We start from the raw sequence: 21755 nt of genomic DNA on the forward strand, positions 1-21755 counted from the left end.
CCAGGTCAGGGCCTGAATATAAAGGTGTGAAGATGCCTGCAGTCCTGAAGCTTCCTTCACAGGGCCACAGAGGCCTTGGTGACCAAGAGAAAGACTTCTGCTAACACCACCATCCAGACATGAGTCACCCAGAGCAGAGATATCAGGAAGGCCTGGTAAACCTTACCCAGCTCTCAGAGGCCACGCGCTCACCCCAAAAGAGGCCCATCTAGTCTTCAGTCTGTCAGGCCCCTCACCCTCCATATGAAGCCATCTCAATGGCGCTGTACCACTTAACTCTACTGGAAGGGAGAGGGCTCCCCGAGTCATGTCATCCACCTGCCTCGTACCCAGCTGTGGAGGAACTGTGCCCTGGCTTACCTTCTCAATGTCTACCAGTTCAGTCTCGTAGATCTCCGCAATGGTGATATGGTGCTTGGCTGCAATTGTAAACCTTCCCTGGGGAAAAAAAAAAACAAAAATACAGAGTCACATTCTGCTTTTGCCATTTTGAATGTCAATCCCTTTGGGAAGCTAAAAACAATGACAAAAGTACAACTGTAAGCCATCTCCAGGATTCCACCCCATAGCCGCTCAAGCAAGGCAGTGTCTTACCATGTCTGTGTAAATGTCGATGGCTGCATTTAAGCAGTTGATAGCCTCTGAAGCGAAGGCATTTAAGAAAAACAATGAAAAATCCATTCAGTCAAAGAGGGTTCTGGGGAGCCTATCTTCCTGGCTCTTACTAGAATGTTAAAGAGGTTGCATTTGCTGTGGACGGTGGGCAGGTGAGTTAGTAAAAAGCAAGTAGAAACCACACACAAGTCCAGACCCCTCAGTATGGTCAGTTCCCAGCAGGTGTAACTGCAGCTGGCCTGGGACTGGCTCAGTACTCTCAACTTGACAGTGAAGACCCCAGCCAGGGCCAAGACTACATTAAAAAGCAGACAAAACCATGTGGGCTGTCATCAACACTGATCAGCTCTAGTTGCTAAAACATAAATGTAAAAACATTCTTCAAATGACATCATATATATATATATAATATATATATATAATATATATATATCTGTCTTCTAGAATTCATATATATATATATATATGTATATATGAATTCTAGAAGACAGTCCTTCATAAGGAAGATCATTTCAATAGATTTGATTCTTCATGCAGCCAAAATCAAAAGCACTTCGAAATACCTGTTCAAACAACTCGAAGTCAACATTTCATACAACATTAAAAGATGCTAACTTTTGGTGTACCAATATATGCCAAAAAGAAGAAAAAAAAATCTAGTGATACTGCTAATAAATTCTATTAATTTTCTGAAACACTGAGCCAACAAATTTCCTGTCACAAAATGGTGGTCTTTATAAGGCTGACATATGGGTGACAGCTCCAAATTTATTGCTTTTGCTTTAAAGGAGGTAGCAAAGAGAAAAGGCCTGACTGAAGCATTAGAAAGGTACACAGATTAACAAAATTAAAAGCAACTTCCTCCCAAGCTATATTAAGAAATGTGGTTTATTATATCTTTAAAAATACAGAAAAATAACCTACCCACGATGCCACTCAAACCCACTGCTAGTATTTTGATCCACTTTTCCTTCCAGTGTTTTCTGGATGCATTTCTATGTGCACACATTTCTTCATAAATTTGAGATCTCAATTCTCATGTGGTTCTTTGGTTACCATGTAGATATGGATCAGCTCATTGAAGAAGCTCTGAATTCAGGGACTTTAGTAATGCCTGCATCATATTCTAAAATACTGATGCATTATAATTTTACCATTCTATCCGTGCTGTTCATTTAGGCCATGTCCAGTTTTTAACATGTGGAAATAGAATGTGATTAATCTTTATACAAAAGCCCTGGAAGCAGCTTCATTCTCAATTATATATTCATAATAAAAGTTGGGATTTCTGTGTTAAAATGCACTGCTAAAAGGGAAAAATGAGACTCCACAGCTACTAGTGCATGTGCTAAAGGAAGAAATTAGTACTTTTAATCACTAAGTGTATACTCTTAACTAGAAAAGAAATAATATTTGCAAAATTTTGCCACTTTAAATACACAAGTTCATTCTTTCTTCAAAACCAGTACTTTGAAAAACATTCCTCAAAAAGTCAGATGAATATTGGGTGAATAAGTTGTTTTTAACCTATCAGATATTATAATCTCCCATTAACTGGATCTTAAAATGCACCAGGTATTTAGGAGTGAGGGACCATTCCTTTTCTTTACTGAGTAATAATATATTCATAAAGTTCAATTGCATTTAAGAAAACAATGCTGTCAACTAAATAGCCAGGACAAATTGAACATAATTTCTCCTCATAAAACCTCAAAATGATTATGGAAAAATCCCTAAAATTACTAAAATGTCTATCATCCCAAAGCACAAAAATTTATTTTTCCCACGACTCCAAGGTTGAGCAGCATACCCTGTGAGAAAGGTCCCTGACATTGACCGTATGGTTCTAGTCGTAGAGATGGAGGTGCATCTTACCTTGAGGGTCTGCCTTCTTGTAAGCATTGCCAGCATCCACAAAGCTGGTGGCAGAATCATGCTTGCTCTGAAGCTGCATATGGAGCTTGGCTGCCTGACAAAATGCATTTCCTGCAGCTGAAGAAGACAAGTCACTACAATTAATCAGAGGAACAGGTGTTCCCAGGGTGGTCTGTGCTCTTAAGTACTGGACCTACTCCTGGAAAAGTTCCTTGTCACTGAAAAACAGCATTTCAGTCAAAAGCACATGTAAATGTGGTCAAGTGCAACTCAGATATGTGTAAAGAAACCAGAACCAAGTTGAACAGTGACAAAAGTATCTCTCAGCCCCAGGAAACCTCCAAGTGGCACCTGGGCAACAGGTCTCCATTTAATACCAGAGCCAGTCCCATTCAACTCCAGCATATACTAAACACTGACCAGGGCTTCAGGCTACAGGTGTTTAAAGAAAGGTAAAACACTGAGGTCAGGGATACTTATTTGCTCATCTTTTTTCTCACAATGTCCAATGGACTTGGCTGTCATTGTTGAAGAAAGCGCTAATGGAACCTTCTCGGACAAAGTAAGTATCTCAAAGAGTGAAAATCAGGCCCACAATTTCAAAACTCAAAGTTTCTTAAGTTATAACAAAACCTGACTGAACTTCATATGAGGTTTAACATGTTTTTTTCTCCCAGTTAGTGTGAAAACTTGCACATTCCTTGTGGGATGATGGATGGGTTTGGTTAGGTGTGGTCCAGGTTTCTGCTGGGACAAGACATAATGTGAAAGGTTTATGCACAGAATTTTTTCAGAAAAGGTTTTGATCAGGGACTGTAGATTCTGGAGTGGCAGAAAAGAATGAGGGAAGGAATGCCTAGTCACAGGAGTCACATGAACAAGGAACAAATGCCTGAAGGCAAGAAAAAGCTCAGAACAGAGGCCACTGATAAGCCCACACTACCTGCAGGAGGGATGAACACAGCGGACAGGGGAGGTGAAGGCTGAAAATGCTATGGGGACAATTCTGGAAGGCTTTAATGCCTTAATGCCGGCACGAGGAACCTGGACAAGGATGAGCCCCCAGTGTCATGAAGTTCTTGGCTCAGAGAGCACCACCACAGACTGGGAAGCACAAGGCCTGTGGGGTCACAGCTCAGTGATGTCTGGAATAGGGAAGTCAGCACTTATAGGAATAGATGGGAAAGAGATCCCTCCACTAGGAAAAACATGATGACAAACTTCATAAGACCTTTTGGTACTTAAAAAAAATAGTCATTTCAAAAAGATTCAGAAAAGTACAGAAAATCGTGACAGACACCAAAAAAACCCATTGCTGGTATTAAGAAATAAAGCATTCAATTCCACAAAGCTTTGGCTATCATCCCTTATTCTGACTCCTCTTCCAGAGGAGTGACTCTTTTCCACCTGAGGGAAAAGAAAATCAGTACGGACTCCCAATCCAGCCTGCCCAGACTCAACTCTGGCTCTGGCCAGAGAAAGAGTGCTCAGGCAGTGTTGAAAATCTCGGACATCAGTCTGAGCAATCAGAGAGGAAGTGGCCCCAATTGGAGTGGGGCTGGGGAACCCTTGCCCACCATGCTTTAACCCTTAAACTGGTGAATCATGGGGTGGGCGGTCCCACAGGAGGGGCTGCCAGGGGAGTAGGCAAGCACATGTGGCAGCAGCTAACTGAATGGCAGCTGTGATGGGCTCTGCCTCAGGAGAGTACAGTAATAGCTTGGGCCTCCCAAGTAAAGTGCTTCCAACAGATTGGCTCCTGTTATACAAACATTGGCCAATCTCATCAGTACATGAAAATCATTCCTTAGACCATACCTTTATATGATACAAAAGATGCAAATGGTGAGACAATGCTATTTTCTCCTCTACAGTTTTCAATATGTTATAATTCAGGTGTAAGTACATTTTGAAAACATAACATATCCTTTTAACCTAAAACTGAATCGATAAGTGAATTTTATTCAGAAAGGACCTTTCATTCAGATTCTTATATTTCTACAGCAATTTCTTCACTGAAATGCTTTTAAAGTGTCAGCCTTAATGGGTAAATCAACCCAGTATATACCCTAAGCTTATACAATATTATAGTCCATTATATCTCAATAAAGCTAGGGGAAAAAAGCAAATGGAGAAAAGATTTGTGTAGAGGGCAACATCCCTACTTTAGATCATGTAGCAGGTGCAAGCCAGGACTAGAGACCCAGTCCCTGTTCTAGCTGAAGGCTGGTTCTATTTTCATTACAGAAAGACCCTATCACAGAGACATAACAAGCCCCTTTTTTATAGAAGGGGACAAGTTTGTTTCTCAAATCACTATTAGAAAGAGTCATCTTTTCTCAGACCAATAAAATAATTCCACTATTTTGGAATTGATTTTGTTACGTGTAATTTCACTGGACAGAAAGCATTATGTTAAAAAGTAACAATAAATCTGTTGGAGTTTACAGAAATAACACTCTCACTGTCACATTTCTCAATGTAACCTCAATCAGCTATCACAGAGCTCCTCCCACAGTAAGAAATTCTCAACCAATGTTTAGGTAAAAAAACAAACAAAAAAAAAAACAGGCTTTGTTCACTTAGATCAAGGTTCTTTTCTTCCAGGCCACGGTGGCCACACCAGTTATTCCAGCAAGCACACCTGTCTCAGCCAACAGGAGGAATGCAGACAGTTATTTCTTCCTTCAAGATGATTTTAAAGTTATCTGCCTGAAAAGCAAAAAAAAAAACCAAAAACTTTATACATACCACTCCAATTTTTAGCCATCTTGAACATATTTGCAGCTCTGGTATACATTTCACAAGCCTCTTCTATTTTTGTGTTTCCTCTGAGAAAAATTTAAAAACGAGGTTAAGTTCTCCTCCAGCAACCATCCACATTCCACATCTCTAACTCTCCCACCCTCAAATAATAAGCATTTAATGAGAATTTACTATGCGCCAGACAAGTAAAGAATGTTAGCTGCTCGCTCGAAGGGTACACACTTATTATTCCTGTTTTCTAAATGAGGAAACTGAGGCATACAAAAGTAAAGTAAATACCCCAAGGTCACACAGCAAGGATGCCACAGAACTGAGACTCAAATACAGATCTGGCTCATCTCAGAGCCAGAGTTTTTAATCAGAGTTTTCCATGTATAGAAATTGAAGTTTTAGGTCAATTGGAGAAATAAGAAGTACAATATTTGCATAAGATTAAAATTTGAAGATTAAAGAGATTTTTTTACCCTGCTTTTTAAGAGTTTAGCACTATGTTTATCCAGACTTTAAAAACAAAAACAAAAACAAAAACAAAAACCTGAAGCTGTGCTTTTTGACTGCAACATTATCACCTCTGGCAGGAGACAAGCTCTTCTCCATCATGGAAGGGCCTCAGTGTCCAGCCCATCACCCCATGTGGAAATGCATTTTATAACATCCTGAGAGAAGGAAACTCTACTGCTGCTTGAATACATACTGTTATGGAAAGTTCTCCACTAGACAGTTGATTCCGCTGAGGGACAGCTTTAGCTGTCAGACATGTCCTCTTACACAAAAGCAAAAACAATCCTCTGTAACTTCTACCACAGTTTTCTAATTCAGCCTTCGTTCTTCCTAAGCTAAACTAAGACCCTTTTATAAATGATGTTTCTCTACCTTGTCTATCTACACTATAAACATAAATAACCAAAGAATGAAGACAGAACACCATATGCAGTGAGGAATTCAGAGTGGTTTAAGGACACAAGGACTAAGAGAAAGGGGAGATCAAGGCTGACCCTTGGAGGGTGGGCACAATATGAACAATAGTGAGCACATATGCATATGTCAGAAACTCAAAGAGGGTCTGAGCTCTAGCAGAGGAACATAGACAATTCTGTGTCAGTACGCCTCTTGTGCAGTACACTGACTCCAGTGTGACTCACACCTTAGGCGGTAACTACTAATTGTCTTACCCAAGCTAATTCTTTAACTTCTCTGGGCCTCAAGTTTTTGCATGTGTAAACAGCAGATAACAGAATCTCTACTTGTGGGTGATTATAAAGATCAACGGAAATAATCCATATATAGTGGCCGCTGCAGGGCTTAACCCAGAGTCCATACTCAATCTAGATGATTAATATAATTACATGCAGGTACTAAAGGCATAAAGACTTTTGGACATATTTGTACAAATAAGGGACATGCCTGTCTGCTAAGGGATTTATATCTGGAATGTGTAATGAACTCTTACAACTCAATAAAAAAAGAAATGACTTAATAATTAAAAAAATAGGCAAAGGATCTGATGAGACATTTCCTCAAAGAAGATACACAAACAGCCAATAAGCACATGAAAAGTTATTCAACATCATTAGTCATCAGGGAAATGCAAATCAAAACCACAAATGAGATCCCATTTCACACCTGTGAGGATGGCCAGAATCAAAAGACAGATAATAACAAAGGTTAGGGAGGATGTAAAGAAATTGGAAGCCTCCTATACTATTGGTACAAATGTAAAATGCTGCAGCCACATTTAGTTAGTTGCTCAAATCATACTTCCGAGGATGTTTTTTTTTTCTTTTTTTAAATTTATTTGACAGAGATCACAAGTAGGCAGAGAGGCAGGCAGAGAGAGAGGAAGGAAAGCAGGCTCCCTGCTGAGCAGAGAGCCCGACACAGGGCTCGGTCCCAGGACGCTGGGATCATGCCCTGAGCCCAGGACGCTGGGATCATGCCCTGAGCCGAAAGCAGAGTCTTAAACCCACTGAGCCACCCAGGCGCCCCAGTTGCTCAAAAGGTTAAATGTAGAGTTACTACATGACCCAGTGGTACACACCCGAGAGAAATGAAAAGACTATGCCCATACAAAAACTTGTATACAAACATTCACCGTAGCATTATTCATAACTGCCAAAAAGTGGGAACAACCTAAATGTCCATCAACTGATGAGAAGATAAAAAAATGTGGTATATGCACACAATGGAATATTGGACAATAAAAAGAAATGAAGTACTCTAAAGCTCTAATACGGATAAGCCTTGAAAGCATTATGTTAAATGAAAGAAGCCATGAGCATATTATAAGATATCATTTCAGAGTAAGCAAATCTATAGAGACAAAAAACAGATTAGTGGTTGCCTAGAGTTTGGGAGAAAAATGGGCAAGGGCAAGGAGAGTAGAATTTCTTTTGGTGGCGATGAGAATGTTCTAAAATTGGATTATGATGGATGCACAGCTTTGTGACTATGGTAAAAACTATTGAACTGGACACTTTAAATGGATGAATTATATAGTATTTATTATATATAAAGTTGTACCACTCTCTTCCTCACCCCACACACAAAAAAAGAAAAAAAAAAAAAAACCTTTGGGGGCTATGTCACACAGTGAATGACAGGATGGCGACAAGCCACACCAAAAATATATTGTCAGAATTAGCAAAGCTTTCTTTCAATCACACCCTTATATATTAAAACAACAACAACAAAAAAATTAGCTAATTACCCCAATGGAAAATTCCTCTAAGTTTTTGATCTTAGCTGCCCATAATTCCCTGGAGCTAACAAAGGCTTACCACTTTCTTGTCTTATTTTTCTAAAGTGTACCAGGAATCTTACACTGTAATTATAGTTCAATCATTCTTATTAAAGGTTTCCAAATAAAACTAGCTTAATTAAAATGTGCTTTACCCTATTATTTTTGGAGACAGATTCAGCTAGGAATAATAGAACACCTACATTATGCTAGGTTTTATGCTGGGTATTTCCACATGTTATGTCATTTCCATCATTATTACAACCACAGTGAAAGATGCTAAATCCATTTGACAGAAGAGAAAATTCTATCTGCGGGTGCCTGGCTCAGGTCATGATCTGGGGTTCTTGGGATTGAGCCCCGGTCTTAGGATTAAGCCCCTCGTCAGGCTCCCTGCTTAGTGGGGAACCTGCTTCTCCTTCTCATTCTGCTTATGCTCTCTCTCAAATAAATAAATAAAACTAAAAAAAGAAAAAACAAAACTGTATCTGGAGGTCAATGGCTCACCCAAGGTCATCCAGTCAAGGTCAGTGGTGGAGCTGAACCTGATGTCACGTTCAGTGATCATTATAAAAATAATAAATACATTTTTATAAAAACTAAAGACACTCACCTCTCCTCACCTCTCCTAAAACAGAATCACGAGAAGTATACTCATTTTATAAGCACTAGAAAAACTCACTTGTCATAAACAAAACATAAGTTTAACAATTTATGAAGAAATGTACTTCTGAAATCATTCCAAATGCCTACTGTGTTCTATTCATGTGAAAGTTAATGTTTCTGAATTTTAAGGACAAATACTCCGAACTTATGTTCAAATAATTCAAATGGTTGTTATTCAAAGCCTCCATAAGTGAGGTATAAGATCCTTGAAAAGAGAAGTAAGTTCTAAGAGGGAATCTACATTATAAAGTGATATAATATAAATATAAGTACAGGGCACTGAACTGACATTAAGAGAAGCCAAACTGAGCCACACTTAACTATTTGGGGAGATTATGCTACTATGAACTTGAAGAAAACTCCTTCTGCACTACAAAAGGAAACTGGCCAGCCCTAAGAACCACCACTGCCACCACCATCACCTCCATCACCATCACCACTGCCACCAACATCACCTCCAACACCATAACCTCCAGCAACATCACCTCTACCACCACCATCACTACCCCACCCATGCAGCCTCAGTTGACTCCACCAACTCTCAATTCCGGGGCAAGGCAGACTCCCTTCCCTTCTTGACATTGCTTATTCGGGAGACATTCACTGAGATCAGTGTCAGAAAACACTAAGAAAAAAAAAAAAAATGTTCTCATCCATGAAGAGATCAGAATACTGAGGAAAAAAGATTTAACTTCAGGGCTTAGAAAAGATCTGAGTGCCCATCCCACCTCCCATGTCCCACTGAAGAAACATGGTGAGAGCCCCAACATGTCCCACCAGGAGCCAGTGAACCACAGAGCTGTGCCTTGAGCCCAGCCTGCAAAAGTACCTCCCTCTTTTCAAAATCCCACCCTGTCTGTTCCGATTCAGATGCTGGGGGGCACAGGGAGGAGAATCCAGCCTAGGAAACTACAGCCCATTATTTCAAAGAACTCCATAACATCTAAACACAGATCAGTCATTGATTTTTTAAAAACTAATTAATCCTCAAATAATCTAAAGTCTTGATTTTTCCTCATCCTGTATAGGAACTATTTTTGGAGCACTACAAAACACTGGCAATCATAGTACATGCTCTTCTAGGACTGTGGGTGGGAAGAGGGGGACTTTAAAGTAGCATCATGGGGACTATGAGCACACACATCATGAGATGTACCCAAAAGAAAAGGAGGCAACTACTGAGGGAAAAGTAAAGTTGCTTCTAAAATCACAGAGTAGCAGAGAAGAAATATAAAAAATGACACTGACAGTGCTGTTTCAATGTGAAAGCAGAACTAGAGACAAATTCAACTCTATCATAATCGAAGTATCCTGAATGGATGTCAAACTACATCAGAGGACTGCAAAAAGGGATAACTTTTCCGAGTGCCTGGGACCCGTGGGGGAAAACCCCACCAACTAGGACAGCTCCTTACTTTCACTATTAGTGAGCAACATTACTTTAGCCCTTAGGCTGACCCTGGGGACAGAGACCAGAACAGGACCTGGCACACAGGTCTCAATAACAATGCTGACCATTCAGGATCTGGGTGGAAGAAACTACCCACATTACATTTTTTTTTGAAGTTTTCCCATTTATCACCCAAACTAAAAAGCAAACACAAAAAGTATCCAGAAAGAAGAGAAAAATTCAAACTCTGTTTAAAATATCTCCACCATTAACAGAAATGCTATTTCCCTATTCACAACACTTCTGACACCAAACATGTGGGTTTTCCACATCTAATGCTCCAGTTCTCTGCAGGCACCAACTAGGTGTCTTACAATTTGATTCAACTGTGACACTACCCAGAGTCAATGCGAACCCAACATGATAAGGGGCCAGTCCCACAAGACTGCCCCTACTTCAGACAACATTCTCAAGTAGTGGGTCCTCAAGGTACTCACATCTCTAACTTGGCTAAAAATGAGGAGTTCCCACAACCCCCTCCTCAAATATGATTAATTTTCAAGAACTCACAGAACTCAGGAAAACATTTTCTTAAGATCACAAATGATGTAACTCAAAAACAGCTAATGGAAGAGATGCACAGGGCAAAGTATATTGGAAGGAGTACAAGGAGCATCCACACCCTCTCCAGGGGCACCACCTCCCAATACCTCCATATGTTCACCACCCCAGAAGCTCTCTGAACCCACCATTTAGGGTTCTGGGAAGATTCTTCACTACAAAGGCATGACTGATTAAATCACTGACCACTGGTGATTAATTCAATCCCCAACTCTTCTTCTCTCCTGGGAAGGTTTGGGGGTGGGGCTGAAAGTTCCAACCCTCTAATCATATGGTTGGCTCCTCTGAGGACCAGCCCTCATTCTGAAACCAACAACAGTCACCTCATTAGCAAAAACTTTAGTAATGTTCAAAGGGGTTTATTATGGTACAGAAGATCCTTCTCTCACTCTTACCACTGAGGATCCCACAAGCGCTTTACAAGTTCTGTGCCAGGAACCAAGGATGAAGAATAAATATACATTTCTTATTACATCACAACATCACAGCCACTGGAGCACCAGAACTAGGGAAATGCAAGGAAAACTTGGCTAGAGGTGGTGGTCTCCAGAAGAACTGGCTTCTGGGAGAGGCAGAGGCAGCTCCATGGAAGTCTGGTAGTGAAGGGAAAGAAAACCAGTGATAGAAATAAACTAAGAGTCCTGTGAAACAAAGGAGTATCACAATACCAAGAGTCACACCAACCCCTAGCACCCCTCCCTAACACTTTTCATAAAAAAAAAAAAATGTCCTTAATGGTATCTATGGAAGAGAGGATTTAAACTAAGAAACCTGTGAAAGCACCCAAACCCTTCATCTCCCATTACAGAAACACATGCTATTATGATCCCAAGAAAATCCAAGACATTCTAAGCAGAAGAAGGCAAGCAGCATCCATACAAAGCTACTATGTAAGAAGTAAGAATAAAACCTTTGCAACTGACAAAAATGTTCCCCCAAACTACCACAAAGCAGACATAAACAATTCCATATAATTTAAAGATTATTAAACAAACATTTATAGATATGAAACTACATCACAGGTCAGAAACTTAAAACTCAGAATGCAAGAGCATGCAGGGGACCAGAATAGGCCACCCCAAAATACACCACTTTGGCATAAAGATTATTTTGAGCTGGAGGAAAATGAGAATAGCAGATCCAGAAAGACACCTTCTCAGAGCTTCCCCATCTGACTAAACGCAGAAATTTCTAAGAAATGAGGACTGCCATAATCCCCTCTCTTGGGAAAGTTTTATGGTCATGAAACAGATGGAAAGTTCACACAGAAATGAGCCTGCACAAACTTTACTCCTTTGTTTTCCAGTTTGCCATGCTTAGAAGACTAAAATCTTTTGTCCTGACACTTTTCTACAAATACTTTGTTCTTTATTAAGGCACTATAAGCCCAGTTCTAATTACCCCTCTGAGTTACTCATTGCTACCTGTGTTCAATAAACTACTTTTTCTTGTTAGTCTGTCTGGAGAACCTAGGAGAGTAGAGAACAAAGGTGAAGTTCTTCCTTCCCTACATGCACACAAAAAAATAAGACCATGAACTCCTATTTCAAATTCTAGAAGGAAAGAAAGAAAAAGACCAAGTCATCTCAGAAGTAAAGTCTTATCTAGAACATACCTATGGGGAGAACAAAGTCTATTAACACTGAGGAGAAAAATAAAAACAGTCAAGAGCATGGAAGTGAAATAAGGGAAGGAAATGGATTCAAGAAAAAGTGATAGGATAAAAGTAGTATCTGAAAACAGGAGTAAAACAAAATATTGAAATAATATTTAAAACTCTAATTTCAGAAAATTTATAGAAACAAAGTAAGATGTGAATCTAAATACTGAAAGGGTCCGTCATGTACTAGGAAAACTGACCCAGTGAAACACATCTAGTAAGACTATTAGATTTTTTTTTTAAGATTTTTTTAAAAACTTTATTTATTTGAGAGAGAGAGAGAGAGATCACAAGTAGGCAGAGAGGCGGGGGGAGGGGGGAAGCAGGCTCCCCACTGAGCAGAGAGCCGGATGTGGGGCTCTATCCCAGGACCCCTGAGATCATGACCTGAGCCAAAGGCAGAGGCTTAACCCACTGAGCCACCTAAGCACCTCAAGACTATCAGATTTTATAAATCAAGAAAATCTTTAGGCTTCCAGGAAAAGTCACTTACAAAATTAAGAAAATCAGGTTAGCTTGACTTAGACTTCAACACCAACATACAAAGCAAGACAACATACAAAACAAGGTGACAGGGGAACAACAATTTTGAAGAAACTCAAGGGAAGAAAAGATCACACAGTCAGCCAAGTCAATGAATAAGTACTACTGATGGAAGCAAGGACTTAAGGAATACCATATTGGCTTCCAACTATGGAGATGACTAAGGAACATCAGTGAAAAGGCTGGTGGTGGGGGAACTGAATATGTTTTACTACAGATCAAAGAGAAGAGAAAAAAATGTAGAGACAGGGTAGAAAAATAAAATGGAGACATCTGTTCCAATAAAGTACAAATAACTGAACCCTGTCCTTCCACATACATACGCTAGACAGAGGGAAAAATTTAGAACAAGCTCAGGGACTGGCACATAGGTAAAGGGTGTTTTCCACATCAAACAAATACTAAATGCCTACCAGAGCTAAGGGCATTAAAAAAGATTCATAGTATAAAGGTTACCAGTAGAACAAAAATACAAAATTCCCCCTCTCCAAAAAAATGCACAAAAAAGAGATCACATGGGGGTGCCTGGGTGGCTCAGTTGTTGGGTGTCTGCCTTTGGCTCGGCTTGGGTCAAGATCCCAGAGTCCTGGGATCCAGTCCTGCATCTGGCTTCCTGATGGGCAGGGAGCCTGCTTCTCCCTCTCCCACTTTCTGCATATGTTCTCTCCCTTGCTATCTCTTTCTCTCTCTCTCTCTCTCTCTCTCTCTCTGTGTCAAATAAATAAATAAAATCTTTAAAAAAAAAAAAAAAGATCACCTGAAGAAAGAAAATAAAAGCATCATACATATAATCAATATGAAGACAAATATAACAAAGCAGGATGACAGATTTAAAAACCAATTATATACCAGTCATACAAACAATGTAAATGGACTGAAGGTTTTTTAGATTTGCTCATAAAACAAAAGTGCGTGCTCAATAGGAGAGATACAACTAAAATAAAGCTATTCTGAAAAGGCTTAAGATTAAAGAGATCGTCAAAAGTATACCACATACATCTACCAACTTTTGTTTAATTTGTTGCAACAACAAATAACCCTCAAATCTTCAAAGGCTTCTCTCTCACTCAGTTTACCTGTAACTGCAGGCCAGTTGTGCTTGTTCTTTCTCCATGTGTCATCTCTCTATTCTGGCATGTAGCCCTATCTGGAGTACTCTTTTTTTCTCCCCCCCTCCCCTTTTTTTTTTTAAAACCAGGGCAGAAGCAAGGGATGACCCCTGCAGCTTCTGCTCAAGTAGAGTGTGCATCCCCCTTCCACACACTCCCTCAAAGTCAGTCATGGGCCAGAGAAGACTCAATGGGGAGAGGAAGTGCACTTTGCCCACAGCCAGACAGCACAGGTCACATGGCAGCAGGCTGAATGTATAATCCTCTTACATAATACAGTCCTCAAGCAGGCAAATGCAAATAATAAGAAAGCAAGGATTGCTACTCCAGTATTAGACAAGGCAGAATTTGGGCTCAAAAATACCAAAAGAAAGAAAGAAATTCACTTGCTAACGCTGAAGATACAATTCATAACAAAATTATATTAATTGTGAACATCTACTTACCAAAATATAAGTAGCCACCTTTATAAACCAGAAACTACAAGAAATGCAAGACAGACAGAAATGCATTTATAAAAGGAGATATGACCATACCCCTTTTAGTCCAAGAAAGTCAAGTGGACAACAAATAAACACAGATGTGAAAGGCCTGACAACATAATCAATATCTAGATCTCAGGGATCTCTATCAAGGCATACACTCCAATAAGAGAACACCTGCCTTCTTTGCAAGTGTGCAAGGGCCATTCATAAATACCAATCATATATCAGGGGCAAAGAAAACCTTAGTAAGTTCTCTGATTATAATGAAAGAAAACTAGAAATCAAAGCACCTCCACCTCGAACAAAACCCATAAACCCTTGGGCTAAAGAGGAAACAAATTACAATAAAAAAAACTATATATCATGATGGGGGGGGGGATACAATTTAAAACATTAATACAGTTTTAAAGGAAAATTCATCCATGAATATTCGGATCCATATAAATACAATAATGAAAATAGTGGGGAAAAAAAAAAAACCATCTTCCATTCACCCCAAAAAAGCCAGAGGGAAAAATGGAAGAAAGCAATCGAGGTAAAAGCAGAAAACAGGAAAGTAATAAAACCCATAAGTCAAAAATATTAGTTGTTTGGAGGAAAAAGATAAAAAGAATCAAGAAAGAAGGGTAAATGCAAAAACACAGAAGTGACAGAGGGAAGAAACTACTGAACTAAAGAACGTTCAAAAAAATCCATTTGAGGGTTCACTTAAACCTTCAAAACCATAGCATGAGGTTAAAAGGAAAATCTCTACATTATTTTTGAGGCACCTGTAACATTGATACTTCAACCTGATGGACTATGCACAAAAGAACCATAAAGAAAATAATTCAAAAGAAAAGAATAAAAAACAGAATCGAATAGCACATTAAAAAATATAAATTATATCATAATCCAGAGGGGTTATTCAAGGAATGCCAGAGCAGTTTAATATGAGGACATCCATCCATTAACATATTAGTAACTAAGGAGAAAAATCATGTTTGTCTCCACAGATACTAAAGAGGCCTTCAAAATATAAGCTTGGGACACCTGGGTGGCTCAATTGGTTAAGAGTCTGCTTTCAGCTCAGGTAATGATCTCAGAATCCTTGGATCAAGCCCCAAGTCTGGCTCTTTGCTCAGCAGGGAGTCTGCTTCTCCCTCACCCTCTGCCCCTCCCCACCCCTCATGCTCTCTCTCTCCCTCTGTCTCAAATAAATAAAACATTTTTAAAAATATAACTCTTCAATCTTTAATGAAAACACTCATTAAAACAGAAGTTGACAGAGACTTCCTTATCATGAATATGTACTTTAAGCCAAGAAAGTAATGATCTGTCAGTTATTTCAATTATAATTAAATTACTGTTACTTATAATAAGTCCATTTAAATACAGAAATGGTTAGCATTCTGAAATTCTAATTCTAGCATTTCCTCTCTCTCTCTCTCTCTCTGTCAAATAAATAAATAAATAAAATCTTAAAAAAAAAGAGATCACCTGAAGAAAGAAAATAAAAGCATCATACATAATCAATACAAAGACATAATAAATATAACAAAGCAGGATGACAGATTTAAAAACCAATTATATACCAGTCATACAATGTAAATGGACTGAAGGTTTTTAGATTTGCTCATAAAACAAAAGCCAACTGTGTGCTCAATAGGAGAGATACAACTAAAATAAAGCTATTCCAAAAAGGCTTAAGATTAAAGAGATGAACCCTAAGTGTTAGTCACTGAAAATGCTTTAAAGGTACAAAAGCTTTACTGATCTTACCTTCTAATCAAATGAACACAAAGTGAAGCATAAGAACAGATTGCAAAGTCTCCTAGAACTTGGATGATCCTGTGTCCTGGCTGGATGGACAGACACCCTTGGCTTACACCCAACTTCCTGGCGTCTCGAAAATATCCCAGTTTGGACAACCTACTCATGGCCACAATGTAACTCACAGAAATAGGGAACCATTGGGAAAAAAATGAAAAGTAGAATTACAATTTAATTAAGAAAATTAAATTGTAAAATTAAAATTTAAAAAAATTTTAAAAATTTTAAAAAAATTTTTTTTAAAATAAAACTAGAATTACAATTTAAATATGTTATTCATATTTAAACGTTAATATTCAGAGATTGACAGTTAACTAAGTAAAATCAAGAGGTAAAAGAGAAAATACAAGGCCATGCAACTATTCATCATTTTTAGCAGAGTCAATAGATACTGTCTAAAATTAGTAAATCAGGAAGTAGAAGTATTCCAAAATTATTTAGAATTACAATGGTAACCATCAGAGAAATTAAAAGGAAATTAAAAATCATTACTTCTTGGGAGTATCATTCTTCTTTAGAAGAGAGGAGACTCAGGGAATACTTCACTTTTTAACTGGAACTTTTCCATAGTCCTCGCATTTTTCTCACACATGTAGAAGCTGCTACATTGATAATAAACACATATTTAAGTAAAACATAGAAGGAAGTGACATGAACTCCCCTTCACTTTGTTGCCTTTGCTCTTGAAAACTAAACAAAAGCAAAAGAAAAAAAATCAGCATGGTAGGAGGATTCACACATTCTCTCCACCAATATCCACCAAGTGCCTACTGCATGACACATGTCAAGTGAGGTGTGGGGTGACAGCAATGACAGAGGACAGACTCCCCAGGAGCTTACATTCTGGAGCTACACACCACCATGGGTCCTCCCTACCTCTTCTAAACAAGTGTACCTCACAGAGCTCACAACAATGAGAGAACAGATGGTGAACACTGCAAATGCAAACAGAATAAGGCCAATCTAGAAACATTTTATCATTTGATACACAAACTATAACTTGGCACTAAAACTAGAAAACAAAACCAAAAAAAACCCAAACCCCCCCCTTTTTTTTTAAAAAGAGGAGTGGTGGGGAGGGACAGTGGGAGAGGGAAGAAGAAAATCTCAAGCAGGTTCCACACTCAGCAAGGAGCCTGACTCGGCTCAATCCCACCACCCTGAGATCATGACCTGAGCCAAAACCAAGAGTTGGTTGCTTAACCGACTGAGCCATCCAGGTGCCCCTAATGCTTTACAAATGCTATCCTATGTCCTTACCACATTTTGGCAAAACTTAAAAACAGTCTTTGTAGAAATAAAGCTGCATGAAGAATACTCATAATTAATGGCCTACAATATTTAAGAAGTATTCCCAATTTTCTTTACTCTTTTTTTTTTTAAATTTTTTTTTTTTTTTTTTAACAGAGAGATCAAAAGCAGAAAGGGGGGAGGGGGGGGGGGGGGGGGGGGGGGGTGGGACAGGCACCCTGCTGAGCAGAGAGCCAGATGCGGGGCTGGATCCCAGGACCCTGAGATCATGACCTGAGCCAAAGGCAGAGGCTTAACCCAGGGAGCCACCCAGGCTCCCCGAAATATTCCCAATTTTCAAAAATAGCTAAGAAATTACAGACTCATAATTGCATCAGGATAACCCAATAGGGTCTTTCATTAAATTTGACACTGCCAAACTCATGGCTCTTTACAAGCTTTATGGCTGGGCAACATCCCAAAGTGAAAGACAGCATTAGCCATGCAGAACATCTTCCAATTGTCATTCGTAAGCAGACATTCTCTGTGATGTGCACTGTGCAGGCTATCCCCAATGTGGCCTCCTATTAACAAGGAAAAGACAGTAAGAGAGACCTTAGCAATTCAAAACTACTTTATGTCACACTCAGGCCAGTTTAAGATCTTACTGGCAGTTCATTAAGATTCTATAATTGAATTGGAAATTAACTACAAAATTCCATAGCTCATCCTTGGGAATGAAATGAAAACACTGCTCTTTCGGTGGTAGTTTTGCTATACTGTGCTAAGCTCTTCAGAAATAGTAAATTTTAATTCAATACTACAGCTATAAAAACACACCACTGTCTAACTGGCAGTCAAGGAGAAAAGCAGAACACGCATAATAGGTATTTTGTGATGGCTGCATCCCTCAGTGGCTCGCCAACATCTTGGAGACAAGAATGGGTCTTGTTATGCCTTTTACACAGAATACATGATTGACCTTTCTTCAGGAATATACAATGTGTATTTTCATCTTACCTTACGGAAAGCAACAAAGAGAAAAAGAATAGTACAGAGAATACAGTATTGCCATAAAACCTGTGTGGGTGGTGGATAAACAGGGGGTGAAGAAAATAAGCTCCTAATACATTTTAATCTGCAGTCTGGATTATGAGAATGAGTCCATACAAAGTACGCTACAATATCCTGAGCACCTTCTCATGGCTGCCATGTCTTCAGAACAGCATCATCTGCCCCCTTTAAAGCACTAACTGGTCAGCTGTTAACTACACTGGGCTTGGATGATACTCATGATACACATCAGTTATGTACGTTCAGTTAATTCAGGAGTCTGACACAGGGAGATGGATTACACTGTGGTTTCAAGAAAGGATAACAAGTAGATGGGAAATTTCTACATCAAAGGAAGGGTGGCAAGGTAGACTAACATGTGCTCCAGCCTAGAAGGATGAGGAGAGGTACAAATGATGTCAAATATATTGGAAGATTCTAAACATCTAAAACTGATACAGAATCGGTCTTCCTACTGTTACTGACAGAGAAACTAGGCCTGGTTTTCGGCTTCAAGTAATTATATACCATTAAAACTCATAGAACCCTGAGTACTCTTCTTCCCTAAACTTTCCTGGAGCCAACACTCATTGAAAATAACACAGTTCCCCATAGGATAAATAAACTTACATGGTACAAAGCTCTTTCAAATCTTTAATAAAAAGACCAAAGACCTAGTCCTAAAGGTCTTTGGCTCTGAAATTCTGGCAGTCACTTAATCTGTCTGGCTCTTTGCTTCCTTGGTAAGTAGTGGCTGACAATTTTGATGAATATGCTAATTAATATTTCATAATCACCATCTCCAATGGTTCTAAATGTTTTACAAGCATAAACTCACTCAACCCTCACTATAAGTTATACTATTATTACCCCTTTTTATAACAGACAAAACTAATGCACAGAGAGGCTAAGTACATTGCCCACCCCGCCACACCCCCCATTCAAAAGCTAAGACAATCAACTGGCCTGCCATATCCAGGCCTAGGATGAAGTTACTTTTGTGCAAACTGACTGTAAAGAGCGAAGGTTAAAGTCTTCCTATACCTTCTGTCAATGAAAGAGGTGATCAACAATCAAGGAGAAAACAGACGCTTGTTTATACACAAAAGCCTTTTAAAAAATCCTTTTAGGATTACTGGCTCAAGACTTGGCCCAATTTCATAAAAACAATAAACACGACACCTCTTCACAAAAAGGAGGGTTCCCCTGAGACCAGTATCAAGTGTTGTAATATTTTCCTCCGCCAATTATAGATTCTCTTCCAGGGAAATACATTCTGACTTGAAATCTTCTGTGACATTAAGATCACCTCTAGGCAGGAGGTGCTAGGACATTAAATTTTATATGGATATATTTTATATGTTTTGTGAATCACAGAAAGGAGCTATTGTTTGGTGTTAGCATCAAGTACTAGGCAGTGCTCCTTAAGTAACAGCATATATCGGGGTAACTTTTAAAGGGGGAACAGTGTTCCTTAAGTATCACCGTATATCCGGGTAACTTTTAAAGGGGGGAACTTGTGATTAATTGCTATGTTTGGAACTACAAATCCTATGAGAAATTTAGAAACCAGCTAGGATAAATGCCCTTTGAGAGGTTCCTGAGGATAGGAACCCTCACCTTTACGCATCTTTGCATCCTACTACAGTGCTCTGCATGAAACCTGCATCTAAGCATTTCCTGGGGATGTATCCCCGATGGTAGTGTTCCATTATAATCAAAAGAATCCTGGTGGTAAAACAAGCAGATTCCAAACTGAATTTAGTGCAGAAATTGTCTAATAATGCAACGATTAAGTACTGGTCCTTCTCAAAAATAAAAATATGCTCTTGCTCGGCAGATCTTTCACTTTCAAAGAGAAAAACAACAACAAAAACCACCAGGAAATTTCAGCCTCCCTAATCCTAAACAGCTGAATCATTCACATATTTAACCGCCCAGAACTGTCAGTGCAAGCTCTGCTTTTTGCTAAGTGTGAATTGAAGACCATCCCTAGGAGAACAGGGGAGAATTACAGAAAATTAACGGGATTCCCAAAAGACACCTACTTAGGAGCTGCGTTCTCCTTAATCAAACAGCAGGCCCTGGCAAACCCATCAATCTCTGCTGAAGTAAAAATACTACGCTGAGGAAACGTACTCGTTCTCCAACGAACGTTGATCAAATATGTACTTGGCGCAAGACAAACCCGCACACGATCTCTGGAATGGGGGCGCCGCGCCAGTCTGCTCCTCCGCGGGGCCCACCGCCCAGACTGAGGAGTCCAGATGCAACGGTCAGGGGCCAGGGCGGGGGGGGGGGGTCCCCGGACCCGCCCCTCCGGCTTCTCCTGGGCTCGCCTCCCACCAACACGGGTCTCCTAGCGATGCAGCTTCAACCGTGGCGAAATGAACAAATGTGTCCCGCAGCCGCGGCGACAGCACCCTCCAGGCGAGGCCGTGGGACACCCCCCCACCAACGCAAGGATAACACCCGGCAGGTGGGGGCGTGGAGGGCGTGGGGGCCCTCTGGGGACCCAGGAGCTGTCTGGACGGTGTGGGGGGGGTCCTGAGAGCCACTGGGGCATTTTTGGAGGGTGGTGCTTCTAGAATGCCCTAAGGCTTAGGAGCTATCCGGAAGATGCAGGGGAAATGAGGACCCACAGGCGTCTCAGGGGAGAGAGGGGATTCAACAGGACACGCGTGGGGGCGGCTGGCTGGGGAGGGGGCCCGCGACGGAGACCCCCCTCAGGGCACTCGCAGTCTGGTGCTCACCCAAACAGCCCTCGGAGGAAGGAGTGGGAGGCCTTGACTCGCTTCTCGGCCTCCGCCATCAGCTGCACTGCCTCACGCTCCTTCCCCGCGTTGTCCATGTCGCCCGCTGCCGCCGCCACAACCTCCTCAGCCGGCTCCGACGCGCCTTCCGCGCCTTCGCCCTTCTCTCCCAGAGCCGGGGAGCGCCGGCGAGGTGCGCAAGGCCTGTCGGGACTTGTAGTGCCGGGTCCGGTCCTGAAGGCGAAGATGTGTGAGGCGTCAACTACATTTCCCAGAAGGCCGCCGAGCGGGGCGGGGTGGGGATCGGTGCTTGCAGACTGCCAGCGCCGGGGATTTCGGGGCGAGAGGCGTGACTCTCCGTGGGGGTCTTAGTCCAAGGTGAACTTTAATCTTTTAAGTGTGCGGGGGAAATGGAAGATGATGCGCGGCTCTCTAGTAAG

General features: G+C 40.4%; 1 protein-coding gene across 2 annotated transcripts in view; it reads right to left on the minus strand.

Annotated features, from left to right (window-relative positions):
- Positions 1 to 21413, minus strand: part of LOC111141518 (NSF attachment protein beta) — a 45957-nt gene extending 24544 nt beyond the window's left edge. The window contains exons 1-5 of one of the 2 annotated variants that reach the window (XM_022494128.1): positions 21316 to 21413; positions 5242 to 5321; positions 2491 to 2607; positions 595 to 641; positions 361 to 438 (exon numbers count right to left, since the gene is read on the minus strand). In XM_022494128.1, the coding sequence (XP_022349836.1) occupies positions 361 to 438; positions 595 to 641; positions 2491 to 2607; positions 5242 to 5321; positions 21316 to 21413 (420 nt within the window). Of the gene's footprint in view, positions 1 to 360; positions 439 to 594; positions 642 to 2490; positions 2625 to 5237; positions 5322 to 21315 lie in introns of both variants that reach the window. The other variant, XM_022494127.1, reaches the window with a different exon arrangement.
- Between the last annotated feature and the right edge of the window lie 342 nt (positions 21414 to 21755).

This window comes from Enhydra lutris, unplaced genomic scaffold, assembly GCF_002288905.1.
Source record: "Enhydra lutris kenyoni isolate GAN:26980312 unplaced genomic scaffold, ASM228890v2 scaffoldscaffold6, whole genome shotgun sequence".
NCBI classification, from domain to species: Eukaryota; Metazoa; Chordata; class Mammalia; order Carnivora; family Mustelidae; genus Enhydra; species Enhydra lutris.